This window comes from Sceloporus occidentalis, unplaced genomic scaffold (assembly GCF_023333645.1).
Source record: "Sceloporus occidentalis isolate IW3139 unplaced genomic scaffold, rSceOcc1.0.p SCAF_1, whole genome shotgun sequence".
NCBI classification, from domain to species: Eukaryota; Metazoa; Chordata; class Lepidosauria; order Squamata; family Phrynosomatidae; genus Sceloporus; species Sceloporus occidentalis.
This window is the reverse complement of record NW_028316981.1, coordinates 158,546,875-158,566,287: the sequence shown is the minus strand read 5'-3', so window position 1 is coordinate 158,566,287 and position 19,413 is coordinate 158,546,875. Positions and strand designations below refer to the sequence as shown.

Genomic DNA, 19,413 nt, shown 5'->3' with positions numbered 1-19,413 from the left:
GCAAATGTGCAAAGATCCACAGCAATTTACACAATACACTTATATGTACGTAGACTAGACTTTCATTAATCACTGTGTGACTTTCATTATCATGCAAACGCATATGTCTATATAATACAGTACAACCTCCATATCCATTGGTCCAGTAACTGTGGTTTCACTTATCCACATTTGAAAAAAAGGTCTCTCTAGGCATTTGGAGGCCCTCCAGTACAACCCTATGGTCAATTTCTACCAGAAATATAGTGTTTGCTGTTAACCATAGTTCCTGCTAATCAGCAGTAAACATGGGAACAGATCCCCTGAGTATATAGTGGTCATACCATATGTAATGTCATGGCATCTACTGCAACACAGGAGTCCAATATATACACCCCCTGGCCACATTTGGGGACTCATGGCCAACTGAAACTCTCTACAGCATCACCATGCATATATGGTTTAAAGACACATACATGCACAATCAATTATTTTTGCTTAATTACAGGGAGACATTTCAATACAAAACAAGTATCTGACATTTATCTTTTGAGTAGTTCATACATAACAAAGAGTGGTGTGGCACATTTGCTTTATTATCCTTGAATAGCCACATTTTCAGGGAGAGTAGGGGGTCTCCCTATCTTTCTTTCTGTCCAAAAGGATGAATGTTCTGCATGCCACAGGGCACACATCATATTGATCATTGCTCACCTGAAGCATTGAGGCTTCTTTCTCCAGAACTGATGTCAAAATCCTCTGAAGAAAAGCTGTTCTCTGAAATTCTTCTACTACCAGGAGCCCTGCCCTGGTCTCGAAGAACCTATTTTAAAAGACAGAAATTTGTATGTTTATTGCCTGAGCCAAAAAGAGAGTGTTCAAACATCATAAGCAAACAGAATTTGCCATTATTATACATTTAAAAAATATCAAACATTCCCCATACCACTAAAATAAATAAATTGCACCTTCTTTTCAAGCTCATTGACCAAAACTCTAGCTCACTTCAGCAAGTGCATTTCTGGGTTTTCAGTCAAAACCATAGAAGAGTAAAAAGAAACAAAATCCTAGGTGCTGTGTGATGGTCCAAAAATTTTATTATCTTAAAAAGCCCAATGTGTTTCGGCCTTGTCACCAATTGGCCTTCTTCAGGGGCTATTATAAAAAAAATAAAAGTACATTTATAATAGTTGTAGTATTGGGACAACACACAAACCACCTCTAAAAGCATAATTTTTAAAAAATGAAATAACATAAGAAACTATGGCCTGTTACAGACTGCCAAAATAAAGCTGCTTCGGGTCTCTTTGGAGGTATGCTATTTAAATGATGCATGGGTCCTAAGAGTCCGGAGGTCGCGCCAAAGCCACACTCCATTCCTAAGCACTGGAGTGCAGCTTTGGTGCAGCTTCCGGATTCTTAGGGTGCGTGCATCATTTAAACAGCATACCTCCAAAAAGACCCAAAGCAGCTTTATTTTGGCAGTTTGTAACAGGCCTATGTTTTTACAGGTAGGCTTTTTAAGATATCACTTCACCAAAAGAGACCATTCATCCATCCTCAGATCCCTGCTGCAACTCCCTATCCAGCATAGACACTTTCTCTTTACTTGACAGAGATGGAGACTCTGTGGCCCTTAGATGTTGCTGAATTATAACTCATGTCATATACGACCATTGGTTATGCTGAGTAAGACTGTTTGGAGAGATTGTCAGACGGGGAAAAAGACGTCCCTGTCTCATCCTTTCCCTGTCCTTGTCCCGTCCTTCCCACACAATCATGGGAAGGACTTTCACATGACGTTGTGCCGATCTGGACAGTGTCCCATCCAGGAAGGACAAATGACAGAGATCGCAAAAAAGACTTTCATATGACGTTACGCTGATCCTATCATTGTCCTGTGAGTGAAGTGGAATTGTCTCCTCATTTCCTTTCATGGAAGAACCCATTAATACAATTCCACTTCACTGACGAGACAATGAACAGATCAGCACAACATGTGTGAATTTCTTTCACAGAATCATGGTCACACATGGGATAAGAACAGAAGAGCAATCTGCTCCCGTCCCATCCCGTCCTGATCCCCATGTGATAATCTCCACAGTCTAACAACATCTGGGGGGGCATATGTGCATCAGTACTGCTTCACAGTGTTCTATAGTCCTGGGCCACTTCATATTTCACCATAACTCCTTATATAAGGCATTGAGATCTGCAGAGCAGGGCTTTCTCACAGTCCCACCACCTCACAGGCACAGTTGGTAAGGACCTTCTCTATGACTGCTCTAGGCTGTGTAACTCCCTTCCAATCTGGTTGGTCCCTTTCCTTCTCTCTTTCCATTGGCAGGTGAAAGCATTCTTATTGATGCAGGCCTTTTCAATTTTGATTATGGAGTTGCAGTGGGTGCATAATGTGATGTGCTGTATTTTTATACCTTTAAATGAAATTATATTGCAATCATGTTTTAAATGTTTTAACCATGTTTTTAGTAATTTCTTGTTTAATTGCCTTTCAATTTTTGTAATTAATATTTTAGCTGTTATTGTTTTTTAAAACTATTGTAAGCCGCCTTAGATCCCATTTTGGGAGGAAGGTGGGATATAAGTATAATAAATCAATGAACGAACAAATAAATAAATTAATGATCAAATAAATAAATAAGTCTTATTTTCACAATACATCTGTCTGTGACGTCCATTCTTTCTCCAAATTGTGACCTTGAAGTGCATTAACATTTTCAGCTCTTGAATAACTCCTCCCGTTCCACTTAACCATATTCTGGATCTGGAATTCTCTTGCAGAGCAGCTCCTCCAGTTTCACTTTTCAATTATGCTTCCCAAAACCGATGAAATTTTTATCTGAAATCTTCAGCCCTGACCCCTTCCTTAAACAAAGCATGGCCTCTTAACTGTGCTTATGCACAGTCCACGTGGTCCTTACACCTCCCTATTCCCCTACTCCCTGAGCTGCCCACCACCATCAAACTGTAACTGAAAACTCCTGATGGTCAAGGCCTTTATTTGTTTAAAATGTATGTTATTCCAATGCACCATTCATATTGATATTACCCTATATACAAGTTTCACTGTCTTAAGCTACAGGAGGAAATATCATTTGACAATTAATATCAACAATGCTTAATGTGATATAGAGATATGACTCATTCAGACTCGAAGATCGTAACTAGATCAAACATCTGATTTCATTTTTTTATTTATAATCAACTCCACCCTAACACAGGTTGTCAAGGCAGCTTACCAAAAGTTCCCATTAGAGTGAAACAAGTAATGCACTTTCATGATTGCTAGTTAAGAAAATAGAATTTCAGTTTTAACACAATTCCAGACTGGTCCCTCCAGTAACATTCATGTGTGTCATTGTCAATGACCACTACCATTTCATTTTTATGAGTCAAAACAAACATGTCAATGTGAAGATTGATTCACAATTATTTGATATATGATTTACAAAATACATGTCCTACCTGCCAACTTTCATGTTTCTATAATGGCATCTTATCAGACTAGCAAAAATAAAACAACAAAAATGTACATGTAAAGTCGAAGGCTTTCATGGCTGGCATCCATAGTTTTTTTTGGTTTTTCGGGCTATGTGGCCAAACTCTGCTAGAACATGGCCACATAGCCCGAAAAAACCACAAAAAATGTACATGTACAGTCGGCCCTTCTTATACACGGATTTTTTATACACTGATTCAAACATACACGGTTTGAAAATGTCCCAAAAAAGTATACATTTACCTTGATTTTTCATTTTTTATAAGGGACACCATTTTGCTATGTCATTATATTTAATGAGACTTGAGCATACACGGATTTTGTTATACACGGGGGATCTTGGAACCAAACCCCAGCGTATAACAAGGGTCCACTGTATCTAGTTACACAAAGCTGGCAGTTACAAGAGTCTTAAGAGTTATAAGAGTCTCTAGCTAGACAGACAGACAGACTCAAGATTCATGCAGACAATGAATTACTGAAGTGATTTTCAGTCATGTATGAATCTAGACATCTTCTTGAAAATATGCCTTAATGTTTTTTAAAATATTATATTCTTCATCAAGATGTCATAACTTTTTCCTAGTTTAAGTTTAAAATTGGATGATGACCATTCCTTCTGATGAAGGCATGGTATGTACTGCAATCAGAAACTGCTAATTCTAGTTATTTTGCATATTCCTGCAGACTCTGTAATCAAATCCTTTAACAATACAGGGCCAACTGTGGAATTTTCTAGAATTGCAGTTTGCTGCTAGATCCCTGGTGTATGATTTAAGTTATTCCACTGTATCGTCTCTGTGATGGTGTGGGCTGCCTTAAAATATCAACTCTACAGAGTTTTGACACAACCTATATGCAGTTAAAGATAACAATTATATTGTTACATCCACTGAAAAGCCTACAATAGTTAGGTCTAAAACACACTGCAGAAATAATCCAGTTTGAGACCACATTAACTGTCCTGGCTCAATGCTAGGAAATTCTGGGAACTGTAGTTTGGTGAGACATTTAGCCTTCTCTGTCAGAGCTCTGGTGCCACAATAAGTTACAGTTCCCAGGATTCTCTAGCACTGAGCCAGGGCAGTTAAAGCGGTCTCCAACTGGATTATTTCTGCATTATGTTTTGGACCTTAGCTTCAATAGCACACATTATGGAAATGGCAATATTCTAGGCTATATTCCAATTCACATGATAAAATGCCTACAATCCACCAGCAAGTTAAACATGGCTTTTTATTAAAACTTTTGCAGTGTAACTGTTTTTTTTTCCAAATGGGGTTTTGAACTATTTTAAGCTTTTAAACTATTTTAATTTGTTAAAATGTTTAACATGTTTTAATCTGTTTAAATTATTTTTATTGTTCTAAATGTTATATCATTTTAAACTGATTATGTGTATGCCATTCTGAGATCCTGTAATAACAAACAGGATATAAATATTTCAATTAATTAATAAACAAAATACTGATAGATTAGGGTATCACATTTTGCCCTATTAAAGACAAGCAGGAACTGTGTGGACTTCCAAAAGTTGTTGGAATGCAACCCTCAGCATTCCTTACCACTGCCAATACTTCCAAGGGATGTTGGGCATTATAGTTTAACAACATCTGAGAAGGTCATACAGTTCTCAGTCTTGAAAACAAAAGGTACAGTCACAGGCGTCCTCAACAGTTCAAGAAAGCAGATTATGCTGTTGCCCCATCCCTTTTCACCAAAAGAGCCAGCAATGGCCTGCCATGCACAGGTCCAACAAGGTTTGTATAAAGAAGCGGGGCAGAAACCAATTATTTGAAAGGAGGAAAGGGAATCCTTTCTGCCACCATGTCTATTCCCTTGTTCTTTCAACAGAGAAAGTGCAGAACTAGATCGCAAATCGAACTGCAGTAAGAATGACAGATTTTTTCCCCCTTACCAACACACTCACATCTCTATTCCCCATTTCATACCCGATGAATAATTTCATATTTCTGCTTTGATGCTATAGCATAAGGTTTGGCTACTTCATCTACTCTTTGGAAGCTCTAAAACTATTTTAAAGTAAGGGGTAACAAAAGAGCAGACAGTTTGCCTACAGAAAACTGACTGGATACATCTTTCAGTTATGCATGCAGTGCCCCAGCCACACTTAAGAGTTCTGTGAAGGATTCAGTGTGGTGGAGGTTCCTTCTTTTGAGGCCTTTAAACAGATGCTGGATGACCTTCTGTAAGGGGTGCTTGATGGTGCATACCTGTATAGCACAGGGTTGGACTGGATGGCCCTTGTGGTCTCTTCCAATGCTTTGATTCTATGATTCATAAAGTCAGGGGGTACCAGCTTGATTAAAGTGTCTATTTAACAGAGAAATAAGCACATCCTTCCCTCACAGAATATAGAAGATTGGGAGCTACTGCTCTAGCAAAAGCAGACTTCATCACACATATGGAACTCTATCTGTCTATCTATCTATCTATCTATCTATCTATCTATCTATCTATCGAGAGAGAGAATGAATGCAGGTTTTGCATACTTCTCTTCCTCCACTATAGTAACACATGCGCACAATGCATTACTATTTGTACACTCTTTGTCACCGCTTTTCCCCCACATACAACTAATGAAGTATACATATATTACAATAAAAAGAGCACTCATTTTAAGTGCCACAAAACTTGGGCAGACCTAAGATCCAACCCACCACACAGCAATTGCTTGGTACCTAACAGTGTTAGTATGCCAAACTTTCCCAGCCTGGATGTTTTAAGACTACAACTCCCATCACCCTGGCCATACTGTCTAGGGCTACAGGAAGCAGTAGTCTTGCACATTTGAAGAACATACCGTTTTAAAGCAATTTTAGTTTTTTGGAATTTCTTTAAAAGATAAGAAGTTCCTCCTTCCAAAGAAAGATAGCTCATGTTGAATAAGAATACAGTACACACATTTTTAGCATGATGTATACATTTTATGCAGTCGGTTAGAAGAGAGATGAACTCATACTTTGTTAATAACACAGACTTATCAAACAAAAGCTGGAGATTGCTCAAGTTTTTCAGAACCAACATCAACCTCTTTCTCCACTGCCCTTCCAGCCCCCAACTTGCTGTCAGCAGATTGGAATTCATTCTGGAGTGCATTTCCCCAAACATTTAACATGGGAAGATTTTGTCCATGGAATTTTAGTTTAGTGTGTTCTAATTCCAGGAAGTCTCTGCATTGTGAAGAAGCTGAACTCGTGACTTTTAGTGAAGTGTGTCAATTAAAACACAAGAAAGTTGTACCCAGAATGGCTCTGGGTCTTGGGCAGCTGCAAAGGAAGTCAAATTAAATGACTTGCCTGAAGATGCCTCAAATAAGCTTCATTAGAAGCTAGTAATTCTTAGGTAGTGGAAAGCTTTACATATCGTTTACAGAACAGAAACGGGGGGAAAGCATTCAGGGAGGGTCAGCCTGCAGCTTATTAGAACAACAGAAAATCATAATTTAGGTAACAAACCTATCATTGCCACAAACAAAAAGTAGAAAGGGGATGGATAGCAAAAGCATAATCTCTGACCAACTCAGTGGACCCTTGTTATATGCTGGGGTTTGGTTCCAAGATCCCCCGTGTATAACAAAATCCATGTATGCTCAAGTTCCCTTGAATATAATGACATACCAAAATGGTGTCCCTTATAAAAATGGAAAATCAAGGTTTGATATTTGAAATTTATACTTTTTTGAAACATTTTCAAACCATGTATGCTTGAATCCGTGTATAAAAATCTGTGTATACGAAGGGCCGACTGTATTTTGACTCAACAGAAATGCTTACAGATGAAGGGTTGTGGTGTTTTTTAAGCATGTGATTGCTCTGTCTGATTCATGGAATTTTATAAGAAGCCCAGACAACATTCCCTTCCTCTCATCATCCTCTCTCATTTTCACAGCTTCTTCCAAAATTTTCTTCCCACAAAAAATCCATGAAGGAAGGAAAGACAGAATGACAGCAACAATGTCTTGGCTAGAAGTGCTTGGAGCCCTCTGTCTGGGAACACACCTGGATTGTTTGATGGCCAAATGAAAAGTGCCAGACAGGGTTCCCTGTTTCTTTTCCCCTACTGCTGGTTTCTTTTATTAACAATGGGAAGAGAGAGAAATTGCAAAGGGAAATGGAAAAACTCCTGTTTGAAATGCTGTTTACCTTCTCTCCTGTATTCTACTACTGAAAATTAAGTACTGTACACATACACACACACTCATGGTAACTCCCAATATCCCTCACCATTGCTTATACTGACTAGAGCTGCTGGGACTTGCAGTCAATCTTAACTGAGTATCTACAGTAATTTCCTTGCCTTTGTTACTGGACGTGCAATCCACTACCTTAATAAATTGTTTAACTGCTACCACCAATTGAATAAATAGTAGTAGTAGCTTGGTCCAAGTCACGAATGTGGGGTGAGAGATTGGCTTTCAGAATTTCCTTGGACTGAGCCACACCATCTACACTTTAAAGAAGCAACTTGATTCATTAACAAAATTAAGTTGAACAAAATTAATTAACAAAGTGATAAAAAGGACCGCAAAACTGCCGCCAATTCAAACAGACTGTAAAATTGTTTTAACTACTAGATTTGACCTAACCTCGTAAGTTGATAACTTGTGTGCTGCAAGAATAGTGTAGCCTGGATTCAGCAGTCTTTCTACTTTCCTCTTAGATTTCACAAACCTGAGATAGCCATCAGAGCTGTTGTTAGCTGAAGAGTCTTTGCAAAGGAACATATATAGAATTTGGCTTGGGAAATGGAGAGCATGATAGAGCCAAAGTAAAGATCAATCTTGACTGTCTACTCAGAAAGAAAGAGAACATGGATGCCAGTAAGGCACATTTTGGCCTTACTGACCAGGTTGAAATCAAGGTCAGACTTAACAGGTTGATGGCATTTACAGTTTAACCCACAACTTCACAACTCGCTGTGACAACATTACACTGTTAAAGCGATGCAAATCTCAGCTTGGTTATTGCTTGCACAAAAGACTGTCTGGGTGCCCTATGTAAGCTGCTTTAAGTCTCCCAAAAGAGCTGGCTAGAAGCTCAATAAATAAAATAAGATTCCTGATTAACTAATGGCAAAATCCAATAAGGTGAGTCATACTACAGGGAACCAACCAAGTCTTTGGGTGAGATTCTGGGGAGGTTGGGGGGGCAGTTGGAAAAGAAGTAAAAAGAAAAGCAAAAAAAGCTAGACAAGTTGGAGGTCTGCCAATTCCCCACCCCAACAGAGCTCCTACGCCTTCCACAATGACAGGACAGGTAGAACTTCATTAGGAGCAACTCACGCACACCCCACTCCATCTCAAAGCCACCAAGAGATACAGCTCATTACTTTCTATACCTTTTCACACAGCTGTCAAAGACAGGGGAGTGCTGCCCAAGAGGTAGCAACCACACTGAGCCTGTGTAGAGTGTGAGCTGCAACCAAAGTGCCGTCCTTTAGTGAAGACCTCCCAGTGTGCATAGAATGACAGCACTTACGAGGCTATGACTATTAAGCAGTCATCCTTATAGAATGAACTACAGTCATAAACCAAGCCCAATCCACCTCACAGTGCTAGCAGCTTTAACCTAAGAGACAGCCAAAGCTGAGATGGAATACAGATACTCTTTTATGTACTTTGTTGTTGTTGCTGTTATTGTCATTGTGTGCTTTCAAGTCATTTCTGATTTAGGAAGACCCTAAGGCAAACCAATCAGAGGGTTTTTTTGGCAAATAGGGGTTTGCCCTAGCCCTCCTCTGAGGCTGAGAGTGTATGACTTACCCCCACTGGGTTTCCATGGCTGAGCACATCAAACCTGTTCTAGGGGACTTCCAAGTGTTGTATTTCCCAAATACTGTTGAAATTCGAAGAGAAAGGGGCATTCAGGAACTAACTGATGATATGTGAAAGACATCTACTCCAAACAGGCCTCAAGTCTTTGAAATTCAACCCAACACTTTTAGAAGGCAGTGGGCTCCATAGCCTTCAAGCTTAAATTCTTCCAGTCACAATGTTTGATGGCTGGACCAAGCCATATACTGTAGTCAGTGTATCTCAGGGTTGCTATAATCACATGAAACAAGCCTTCCTGGAAAAAAAATCTGCCATTCTATTCAGCACAGCAGGAGCTGGAATCACTACAGTACAGCTTGTTCTCTTCTAAGTACCAGTATCTTGACATACACAACTAGCCAGAAAAAAAAGACCTGCTTCCAAAGAGGTATTACTTGTGTGCACACAGCACTGTACATGCTCAAACCCAGCATTTGTGTGCCTTGGCAAGTTGGTAGCATTTTTTCTGCAGAAAGCTTTCCCAAAGCCACTTGGAAATTGAATCAATTTAAGCAATTAGTCTGAATCTTCTTAATTAACACCTCCAGGGCTTGGGGTTAATTTGACCAACTGGATGTGTTGTTTTGTTTTTCTGAGAGAGACTGGAGAGAGAATGAATATCAACTAATCTGGCTTCAAAGTCAAATGGCTATAAGAAACCAAGATTCACTTAAATTAAACCATTTTCCAAACATCTGGAACTCAAGTGGCTCCAGCCCAGAGTCTTTAAGAAGCCCTTGAGTCACTGCTCAAGATCTCCCTCACCTCATTCTATACTCTTGACAATTATTCCCTCCTCAGTTTACTGGCTGCAATCCTCACAGTGTCACTCCCTGAAAAGAACAAATCATAGTCAGCACCTCTTGCTTCATCCCTTCTAAAGACCAGTCTGCTCCCGCCTGAATAAACTAAATGGTTTTTTGCCAACTTCCAAAGTGATAGGAATGAGGCACACATTACAATTACAAAACAACCCTCCACCCATTTGGCACAACAGCATTCCTTTGCACTCAGGTAAGGGACCAGCATGCCTTAGTGGTTTGAATGCTGGACTACTACAATTCCTTGCTCAGTCATGAAACCCAATGGGTAACCTTGGGGAAGTCACATGCTCTCAGCCTCAGGGGAAAGCAATGGCAAACCTCCTCAGAACAAATCTTGCCAAGAAATCCCCATGATGGGTTCACTTTAGGGTCACCATAAGGCAGAAATGACTTGAAGGCACACAACAACAACAGTGCTGGTAAGAGTATTCTCACACATAGCACTTCCTAGCCGATTCTAAGAAAATCGTGCTTTCTGAAAGGAGGACATTAGAGATTTCGTTTGCAGGCCTTTCTGAATATTTTGTAAACATCTATTCTGCTGTCAACTAAATTAACTCCAAAAATGAAATTCTGAAGTTTAGCAATCTTTCCTTAAAATGTATGGCAAACTAGAATTGTGAGGAAAAGCCAGTTGTTCCTTCTGGAGCACTTGAGGGTCAGAATGAGACCAGACCTTGCAGTCCTGCCTCTCATATCAGAAGGAGGTCCATGCCCCTGGCCATCAACACCTTATACTCCTGGTCACCTTCTGAAGTGGGGAAGGCAGGCAAAATCTGATTAGCCACAAAGCTCAAGGACTACTCCTCAAACCACACAGCTTAGCTGGCAGTCTGTATTACCTCCTTCCTCCCCTTTTTCAATCACAAAACACAAGGAGGGGAAGTGAAACAAGGTTGGGAATTCTACTGTTATCTCTGATCACTGGAGGGCAAAGCACAGCATTGCAGAATCTCCTTCCACAAGGGTCCAGGACTTCCCTATACCCTACCCTCTGTAGGCCAGTTGACAAGCCACTGTGGGCTAGTTTAGCCCCAGGAACAATATGTTTCCCTCCCTTGACATACAAACTGTAGTGCTGATGATATACATTGGTTCTTGTTGAATTACAGCATGGATTATACAAAGGGATTTTGTAGCATCTTTGAGACTAGATGAAAGAGAGAAGTTGGTAGCATGAGCTTTCGTAGACTTGAGCCTACTTCCTCAGATGCTTGACCTGAGGAAATAGGCTCAAGTCTACAAAAGCTCATGCTACTAACTTCTCTCTTGCACTTAAGTCTCAAAGGTGCTACAAGATCCCTTTGCATACTGATTTTCTAGATCAGATGGGCAAAAAGCACCAGCCTCGGGTCGCATTGGGGGCATGCCGTGCAAATGACACATAGCCCCAAAATGGCTGGAAGCTGCACAGAGAGACCTCCAACCCCAAAAAGCCAGCACAGAAAGGAACAGCAAAAAGCTGCTCCTGCTGGTGGACAGGTTTGAGACTGCGGCGGCGGCCTGCTTCAGAAGCAGAACCATGCAGTTGCCACAGTCCCGGTGCAAATGGGGCCAGCACGATCCTTTTGGCCCGTCTGCTTTGGGTCTTTGAATTCTACCAGCATGGAGTATAATCTAAGGGGCCATTCAGACTACCTTTTGTACCGAATTGTAACCTGGATTAAAAATTAGACGTTCTCATTGGCACCGGTTTAAACACATCAGAATTAGGGTCTTTCACACTCAATCCAGGGCAAATCCTCCTTGAAGCAGTTTTTCTGAAAGTGGATTATTTCCCATGTCTTTTAGGAAAACCTGTTTCTTCCCTGCTGCCGGCAAATGTGAACTTGGCCCCAGTCATGATTGGGTCAAGTTCAGGAGAGGGATTTAGGTCAGAGGGAGGGCAAAGGGCGAAACATGCCTCCCTCTCGCAGGCATATCTCTCTCTCTCTCTCTCTCTCTCTCTCTCTCTCTCTCTCTCTCTTGTAATTTTATTTTTGACAGATTATGTGATGCTTTTTCTACAGGTTGATACGTATTGATAGAATGTGTCTGCTTGTGCTACATTTCCCTTTCGTTTGCTTGCTCCTGGCACGGAACCTCACTTTGCAAGTGCCATTTTTTAAAAATTATTTTTTGTGTGTGTGTGTGACAGAATATGCAAATGTTTGTGTTTCCTTTTAAATTTGGCAAATTGAAACAATGTGTGAATGCTTTTGCTACATATGTATATGTGTATGTAAAGCATTCTGAGGTGGCAATCGGAAGGAAAGCAAAGAAAGAGGATGCAGAGATGGCATTCTGAGGTGAGGTATTATTGTTGTTGTTGTTGTTGTTGTGATGGAAAGAGGATGGCATGCAGGGGGAGGCAAGGGCTTCGGGGGTGGCATTGGGCTTGAAGGGAAGGGAAAGGAAGAGGTTCCAAAAAGGAGGAAATGCTGGGCTGGAAGTGAAGGGGAAGCTAGAGGTTGGCATTCAGAGGGAAGGCTGTGGAAACCCATGACTTTCAGGGAGTCACACTCTCTCAGCCTCAAGTGAAAGGCAATGGCAATTGTTCTTGGAACCAATCTTGCCAAGAAAACCCCAGGATGGGGTCATTTTAGGATTGTCATAATCTGTAATGACTCAAATACACACAACAGACACACACAGCTGGAGGTTTTTAAATTTGACAAGTTGACAGAATATGCGCACACTGCTGCCAGTTTTTTTTTTTAAAGGAGGGGGAAAGCACCCATACGGTTGGCCAATGGCTGTAGGATATGTCACCTTTGACGAAAGCGGAAGTGAATTTGAATGACAACAAAGGAGGCTCCATTTTAAAGCGGTACTGCAAATGTCAACTTCAGAGGGGCAAATTGCATCAATCGAGGTAAAGGGTAGTACAAACTTCTTTCCAAGCAGATTCGGTATGGGGGCAACCAGATCTGCCCAGTTCAATCCAGGGCAAATGAGCGAGTGGGAATGGGGCCTAAGAAGACAGATGGAGACAGGAAGGCAAAAGGAACACATTTGGTGAATGTTTTTGGATTGGAAATATGTGGTATTTGAGAAAGCAGCAGATTAAACAATAAACTGAGGTATGATGAAGCCAGGTGCGTCAACTGTTAAAACTTCCTATGGCCCAACAATTCACTTCGTCTCTTCAGAGTTGGTACTTCACACCACATATAGACCACAAAGTTTATGACTTCAAACAAGACTTTGTCAAATAAAAGTATAATGCTACCATTTTCTAATAAGGCAAAACCTACAATGTCTAGGCAGATATAGTGGATGTGGGGGAAGATAAGGGATTGCCACAGCAATGGTGAAAAGAACTGGGCAGCTGGTGTGTGGTGCAAGATTAAATACTGGCCTGGACACCCTAACTGGCAAATGTAGATCCGCTCCTGTTTCTAAAGGCGCTGCTGCTTCATCAACATTTTGTTTTCTATACACCATAACTAATAATATATGTAGAGGAGGAAAGATTTAACTTTAGTCTTGTATTCTGTCCCTCAAAGTGTTGTGAACTAATTACAATTACCTACACTTCTCCATGGATCTCCATTGATCTATCAATTTAGTAGTAGAGTCCAGGTTCCTCAATAATAAATTATGGGGAATGGAAATGTCTAGGAATGGTTATGGTTAAGACAATAATATTATTCCTTATGTAGCTGAAATAATGCAAATACTGAAAATACTGACTTGGAAACAAAGGTGTCTTATGTGAGAAGCAAGGCATTTCGTTTCATAGAATCAAAGAGCTGGAAGAGACCACAAGGGCCATCCAACTTAACCCCATGCCATGCAGGAATACACAATGAAATTACTGCTGATAGATAACGGACTCTTAACTTCTTCCATCCCTGTGCTATCTACTATTGCCCCATCACTGCAGTCCAAAGAGTCCTATAGACTTCATAAATTGCATGGGGGTGGGGCATTTGAAAACTCCACAAAATGAGCAGAACTCCACTCATCTATCTTAAGAACCATCCCCCTAGAATTGAGGCCATTTCAAAAAAAGTTCACTTAAAAAAATCTAAATGCATTTTTAAATACTATTCTAAGTAACAGCCAATGATTTGGGAGCAACAGGCATTAATGTTTGCAGTCTTTTAAAAACTGAAGCCTAAGAGTTTTGCTCTTGCTGTTGACAATTAATTTATCTTACAGCGCCTAGACAAGTCCTCTCAACAAACTACAGGAAGTTTCCTCTTGGAATATAAATACCACTATGCCTAATCTTTCCTCTTTGTACTCTGACACAATGACAAGACAATTCCTGCTCCACAAAACCACCACTTCAGGGAATGGTCATTGCTCACTGGTAGGGTGGTCTTGGGCAAGTCACACTTGCTCAGACTCAGAGGATGGGAATGGCAACCCCCCTCTGAAGAAACTTGCCAAGAAAACCCTATGATAAGTTTGCTTTTGGGTTGCCATAAGTAAAACCTGACTTGGAGGCACACAATGACAACAACAGAGTACCCAAGCAGCAGGGTGATAGGTAAAAACAAGGCTAGAGACCCTGTAGAAGAACTGCATGTCACATGAGACAAGACTAAACAGACAAGGTCTGACCTGATCTAAGCCAACTGCCTGCATGCTTCCTACCTGCACATCTGCCACCACTTGATTCTCACTATCCCATTTTTGCTGCTCTGCTCTCTTACTTAGTGTCCTATCCTTCTATCTCTCTGTCTCTGTATTTGTTGACATCATTAATCTTCACTATAATATATCATTAGTTTATAGCCAACCTACAGCATAGCTGCCAAATGTAGCAAAGGCAGAAAGAGGCTGTGGCATGCAAAAGCTGGAAAAGAAATGGACTTGGCTATCACAAAGTAGAAGTGGGCAACAGTTGAAGTGGGCCCTCCAGATGTCTTGGGTGTTTGCCTACAACTCCCATCAGCTTTAGCCAGCACAACCAACGTCCATGGGAGCTGCAGTCCAAACAAACCTCTCTATAATGCCACAATCATCTACTCTGCCGCAGAGCCATGCCCCCGCAATGCTGCTACCTGCCCCAACATCAGTAACCTGAAGTGACAATATCTGACACTATAAAACTTGTCACCAGTGGTCTACATACTTCTAGATACAGTATTACTTTTGGCACTAAATACTCGGCAGCTATGTTATCTACTGTATTTCTATTTTGACCTGACATTTCTAAACCCTCTTGACAAAATAAGCTTATAATCAAAGTTTCACTAAAGGGGAGGGGAGCTGAGACGAGAAACACATAAGAGCTACCTTATTTAAGAAGCCCCAAAATTATGTTCTCCTAGCAATCTTGACTTCTGTTTATAATTGCTGGAATACATATCCTATCCTATGAGGTTTGAAGTATTCATCACATAACTGTTAGAGTATGTTGTCATCTAAGATGCAGAAAACGTTTACAGGTTTTAAAAAAATTAAATAACACATTTCCCCCTATTTTTCATTTGAGAAATTGGGATGAAAAAAAATTAAATTCAAAATGAAGAGGGGCTAAAGCTCACATTTTATGTCTACCCTTTTTGAAAAAGTTTTTTGGGCTATACACCCCATAATATTCTAGCCAGCACAACCAGTGGTCATGTTAAAAACAACTTCTCTAGGCTCTGCCCAGAAGCAGCCCACAGTTAACTAGTTTGTTGTTGTTGTGTGCCTTCAAGTCGTTTCCAACTTATGTTGGCCTTAAGGTAAACCTATTACAGTGTTTTCTTCACAAAATTTGGTCAGAGGAAGTTTGCTTTTGCCTTCCTCTGAGGCTGAGAGAGTGTAGCATGCCCAGTGTCACCCAATAGGTTTCCATGGCTGAGCTGGGACTCAAATCCTGGTCTCCAGAGTTCAACACTCAAACCACTACATCATGCTGGCTGTCTTGAGATTATTCCGGGACAAGAGCTCTTTTACAGGAAAAAAGGGTGAAAAGACCTCTCACTGGGCCAGTCTGTGTTGCAATACTGCAGTTCAAAGATTCCATGCAATCTGAAGGTTTGCACATCCAGCTATGCTGTTTTAATACAGTATTACCATTATTCTTATTCTTCTTACAGATATATTTATTTGCATCCCACTTTTTTCCCAAACATAGAACTCAATGCAACTTACAATTTTAAAACACAATACAGTTAAAAGCATACCAAAAAAATGGACATTAAAATGGGATTAAACTACTGAAATATTAAATTGATTTAAAACTACATTTACTAAGATAAAATACCATTACAAGATAAAAAAAAAGCTATTAAGCCAGTTCAATCTAAAACAATACAGCATCCTCAGCCTCTTCTTTAAAAACGTACCATTTTAAAAACCTGCCAGAATAAAAAGGTATTTGCCTGCCAATGGATGGACAGCATGGAGGGGCCATTCTAGCCTCACAGGAAGGGAGTTCCAGAGTCCAGAGCCTGATGATCTCAGGGCCCAGGCAGATTCATATAGGTAGACTGGGAAATAGCCTGGACCTGAGCCATATAGGGCTTTATAGGTCATCACCAGCACTTTGAATTGTCAATAGACTTAATCTACTCTGCCTCTCCCCCCCCCCCCCCAATTGTTTCCTGGGACCAGCAATGGCAACATCTACACTAAGTGGTCCAGTCATTTTAGGAAACAATACCTTTGGCCACACTCAGGGATGATTCATCTTAACTCTATAGACCTAATGTCCACAACCCCTGGGAAGAAATGTACTGAGTCACACCCTGCTATTTCTCCTGTGAAACGTCATTTTCAGACCTGACTGAACAGCTCAGTCAGCACATTAGGAGGATTCATAAGATCAAGATAAGACAAACTATTCCTGTGGGAAAGAGCTTCAAGTGCCCATTTTATGAAATGCAGCTTGACTTAAAAAGCAAACAAAAAAAATCGACGTCCACTCCAAGCTCCCAAGAATGTCTGAGCTGTAACTGCTTGTATACTCACACAGATACAAGGGACTGAAAAGGAAGGAAACTATGAGAAAACGGAGAAAAGTCAACCCAGACTGTGTTTTAAGCCACTGGCATATGCAATTCATTTTCTAGTTACGCAATTTTCCCCAGGGACACGGCCTGCAGTCCACATGTGGGATCAAATTTCGTGAGCAGTTGTAGGAAAATGCAAGGCCTGTTCATTTGCAAGTCAAAACTAGTGAAGGCAAGCGTACACAAGATATCTTAACACATTTTTTTTTGTCTTCTGAGAAAGTTTAGCTGCAGACATGGAGTATTTGATAAGATGCACACAGGGAAGGACAGAAAAGATTTCAGCTTCATATGCTAGGTAAGGTCTTCTGCAGCTGTGTCAAACCCAAATGGAATTCAATGGTTTCACTACAACTACAAATGTGCAAATACACAAATATACTTGTACCCACCAACTCCAGTTTCCTTTATTAAAACACACACACACACACACACACACACACACACAATTATGTGCAGGTCAGAGTTGCCTTTGCCGGTTTGGTTGGAGCCAACACGCAAGCCGGGATTTCTTTTGTTAATTCAATTTCCTGTTCCAACAGAGTTAGTGGCATCTAGGAAATTTGCATTCCATAGCGCACACACACCCTCTCCCCTGGGCTGGAGTTATCGGTGCTTAGGAGACACATTTTACAACAGGAAAAATAAAATCTCCCCCACCCCACCCCCGGCAGCGCAGAGACACCCCCTTTCCACCAGCCAAGCACACCTCAAGAAATCCACTCCTTACCTTTGTCTGGGATGCATCCCCCCTCTCAAACATCATCTTTAGCCTGCTCAGAGGAATGCTATATTTCTCTATTTTCCCTGAAGAATCTGGGTTTTCATTGGCCTCAGGCTTTTCTACTTCTTGTCTGGATTCTCTAAGACAATTTTCCATTTTCCCACTCTCGGGCGAATGGGTTTTTGCCTCTCCGCTGTCAAGACTGAGATATCTGAACTGGCCAAGCACTCCAGAAGAGGAATGGAGTCTCGATCGGGGACCAATCCCTGAGGTTTTGTCAGTTTCTGCTAGGGAAGCAGAGCTGCTTGCAATTCCAGCACCAGACAGGCTGACAGCCTTCTGCCTAACCTCTGCACAGCTGCTTCGAAGGGTTTCCTTCCGAACCTCTGTGCCCGGTGCCGGATTCTCCCACTTCTTCTTTAGGACGCTGAGGGTCCCCCTTTTAAAATGTGGGGGAAGGTTTTCGGTGTTCTAAAAAGACAGACAAAAAAATACACACACAAAGAAGAAGTTAGAACTGGTTATTAAAGCTCGCAAGATCAAGTTGGAAAGTGCTTCCTTTTCTGAAGAAAGGAAGTGTGACGCTTAACGCCAGTCCTGAGCCTCCTGCTCTTTCAGACAGCTGTGAATAGTTACAACTGTGCCACATGGAGAAAGCCTGACTTCAGGGGTAAGGAAGGGAGAGGGAGGGAAACAGAAAAAAAGAGCTGGAGCAGGAAGTGAGAAAAACAGGATGGCCTTATATGGAAGAATGGGAGTCAGCCTCAGAAGAAAGGGAGAGAGAGTTAGGACCAAGCCTTTCTGACACAAAAGGAATGAAATCCATCCTCTAGCAAGCAGCATCAAGAAAAGGTGCAAAGACATCCAGGAAGGTGACAGCCACAGGCAGCAGGGTTCCCCATCTGTTCCACAAGACAATCATAGGGGACCAATTAGCAGGCTGTTCAAGAAACTGAGGATTAACATTCAGCCACTGCCATAGGCATCTTTAGGAACATTTGCTGGCAACTTTTCAGTGACCTCAACCAACCAAAAGCTTGGCTTCTTTCCCTCCACTGAACAGATAGGACTGTACTCAAGTACAATTTTCTTGCTACCATCACTGTTCAAATCATAACAAGTATGAGGTCGAAGGCTTTCATGACATCTGGTGCTGGCGAAACGTCAGGAATAAACTCTTCTAGAATATGGCCACATAGCCCAAAAAAACCACAATAAACCTAACAAATATGTTCTTGTTTTAAAGGAACGTTTGTATTCCAAAGTGCCATGCAACTTCGACAACATGCCCCAGCCAGAGTACAAACCTTTTACTCATTTAACAGCAACACACACAAGTAATTTTTCTAAACAAGTCATTCAAGACACTCAAACACGATACCTGCCAACGCTGCATCTTCACAACCCGTTCCTTAGGTATCTTACCAAGTATGAGACTAACTGCAAACTGGAGCAGGTCTGTCAAGCTTTAGAGTATTAAATAGGATTAGTAGCTATATTGGGATTTAAGTCTCTCACCCTATTACTCTTCTGGCCACATTTTGACTACTGCCTTGCAAATTAATGAAAATCCCACCTAAGCTAAAGAAATA

General features: G+C 41.0%; 1 protein-coding gene across 4 annotated transcripts in view; it reads right to left on the bottom strand.

Annotated features, from left to right (window-relative positions):
- Positions 1 to 19,413, bottom strand: part of LIMA1 (LIM domain and actin binding 1) — an 80,137-nt gene that overhangs the window by 24,859 nt on the left and 35,865 nt on the right. For 3 of the 4 annotated variants that reach the window (XM_089478834.1, XM_089478851.1, XM_089478843.1), the window contains 2 exons: positions 17,828 to 18,292; positions 694 to 802 (listed from right to left, as the gene is read on the bottom strand). In XM_089478834.1, the coding sequence (XP_089334960.1) occupies positions 694 to 802; positions 17,828 to 18,292 (574 nt within the window). The remainder of the gene's footprint in view (positions 1 to 693; positions 803 to 17,827; positions 18,293 to 19,413) is intronic. The other variant, XM_089478861.1, reaches the window with a different exon arrangement.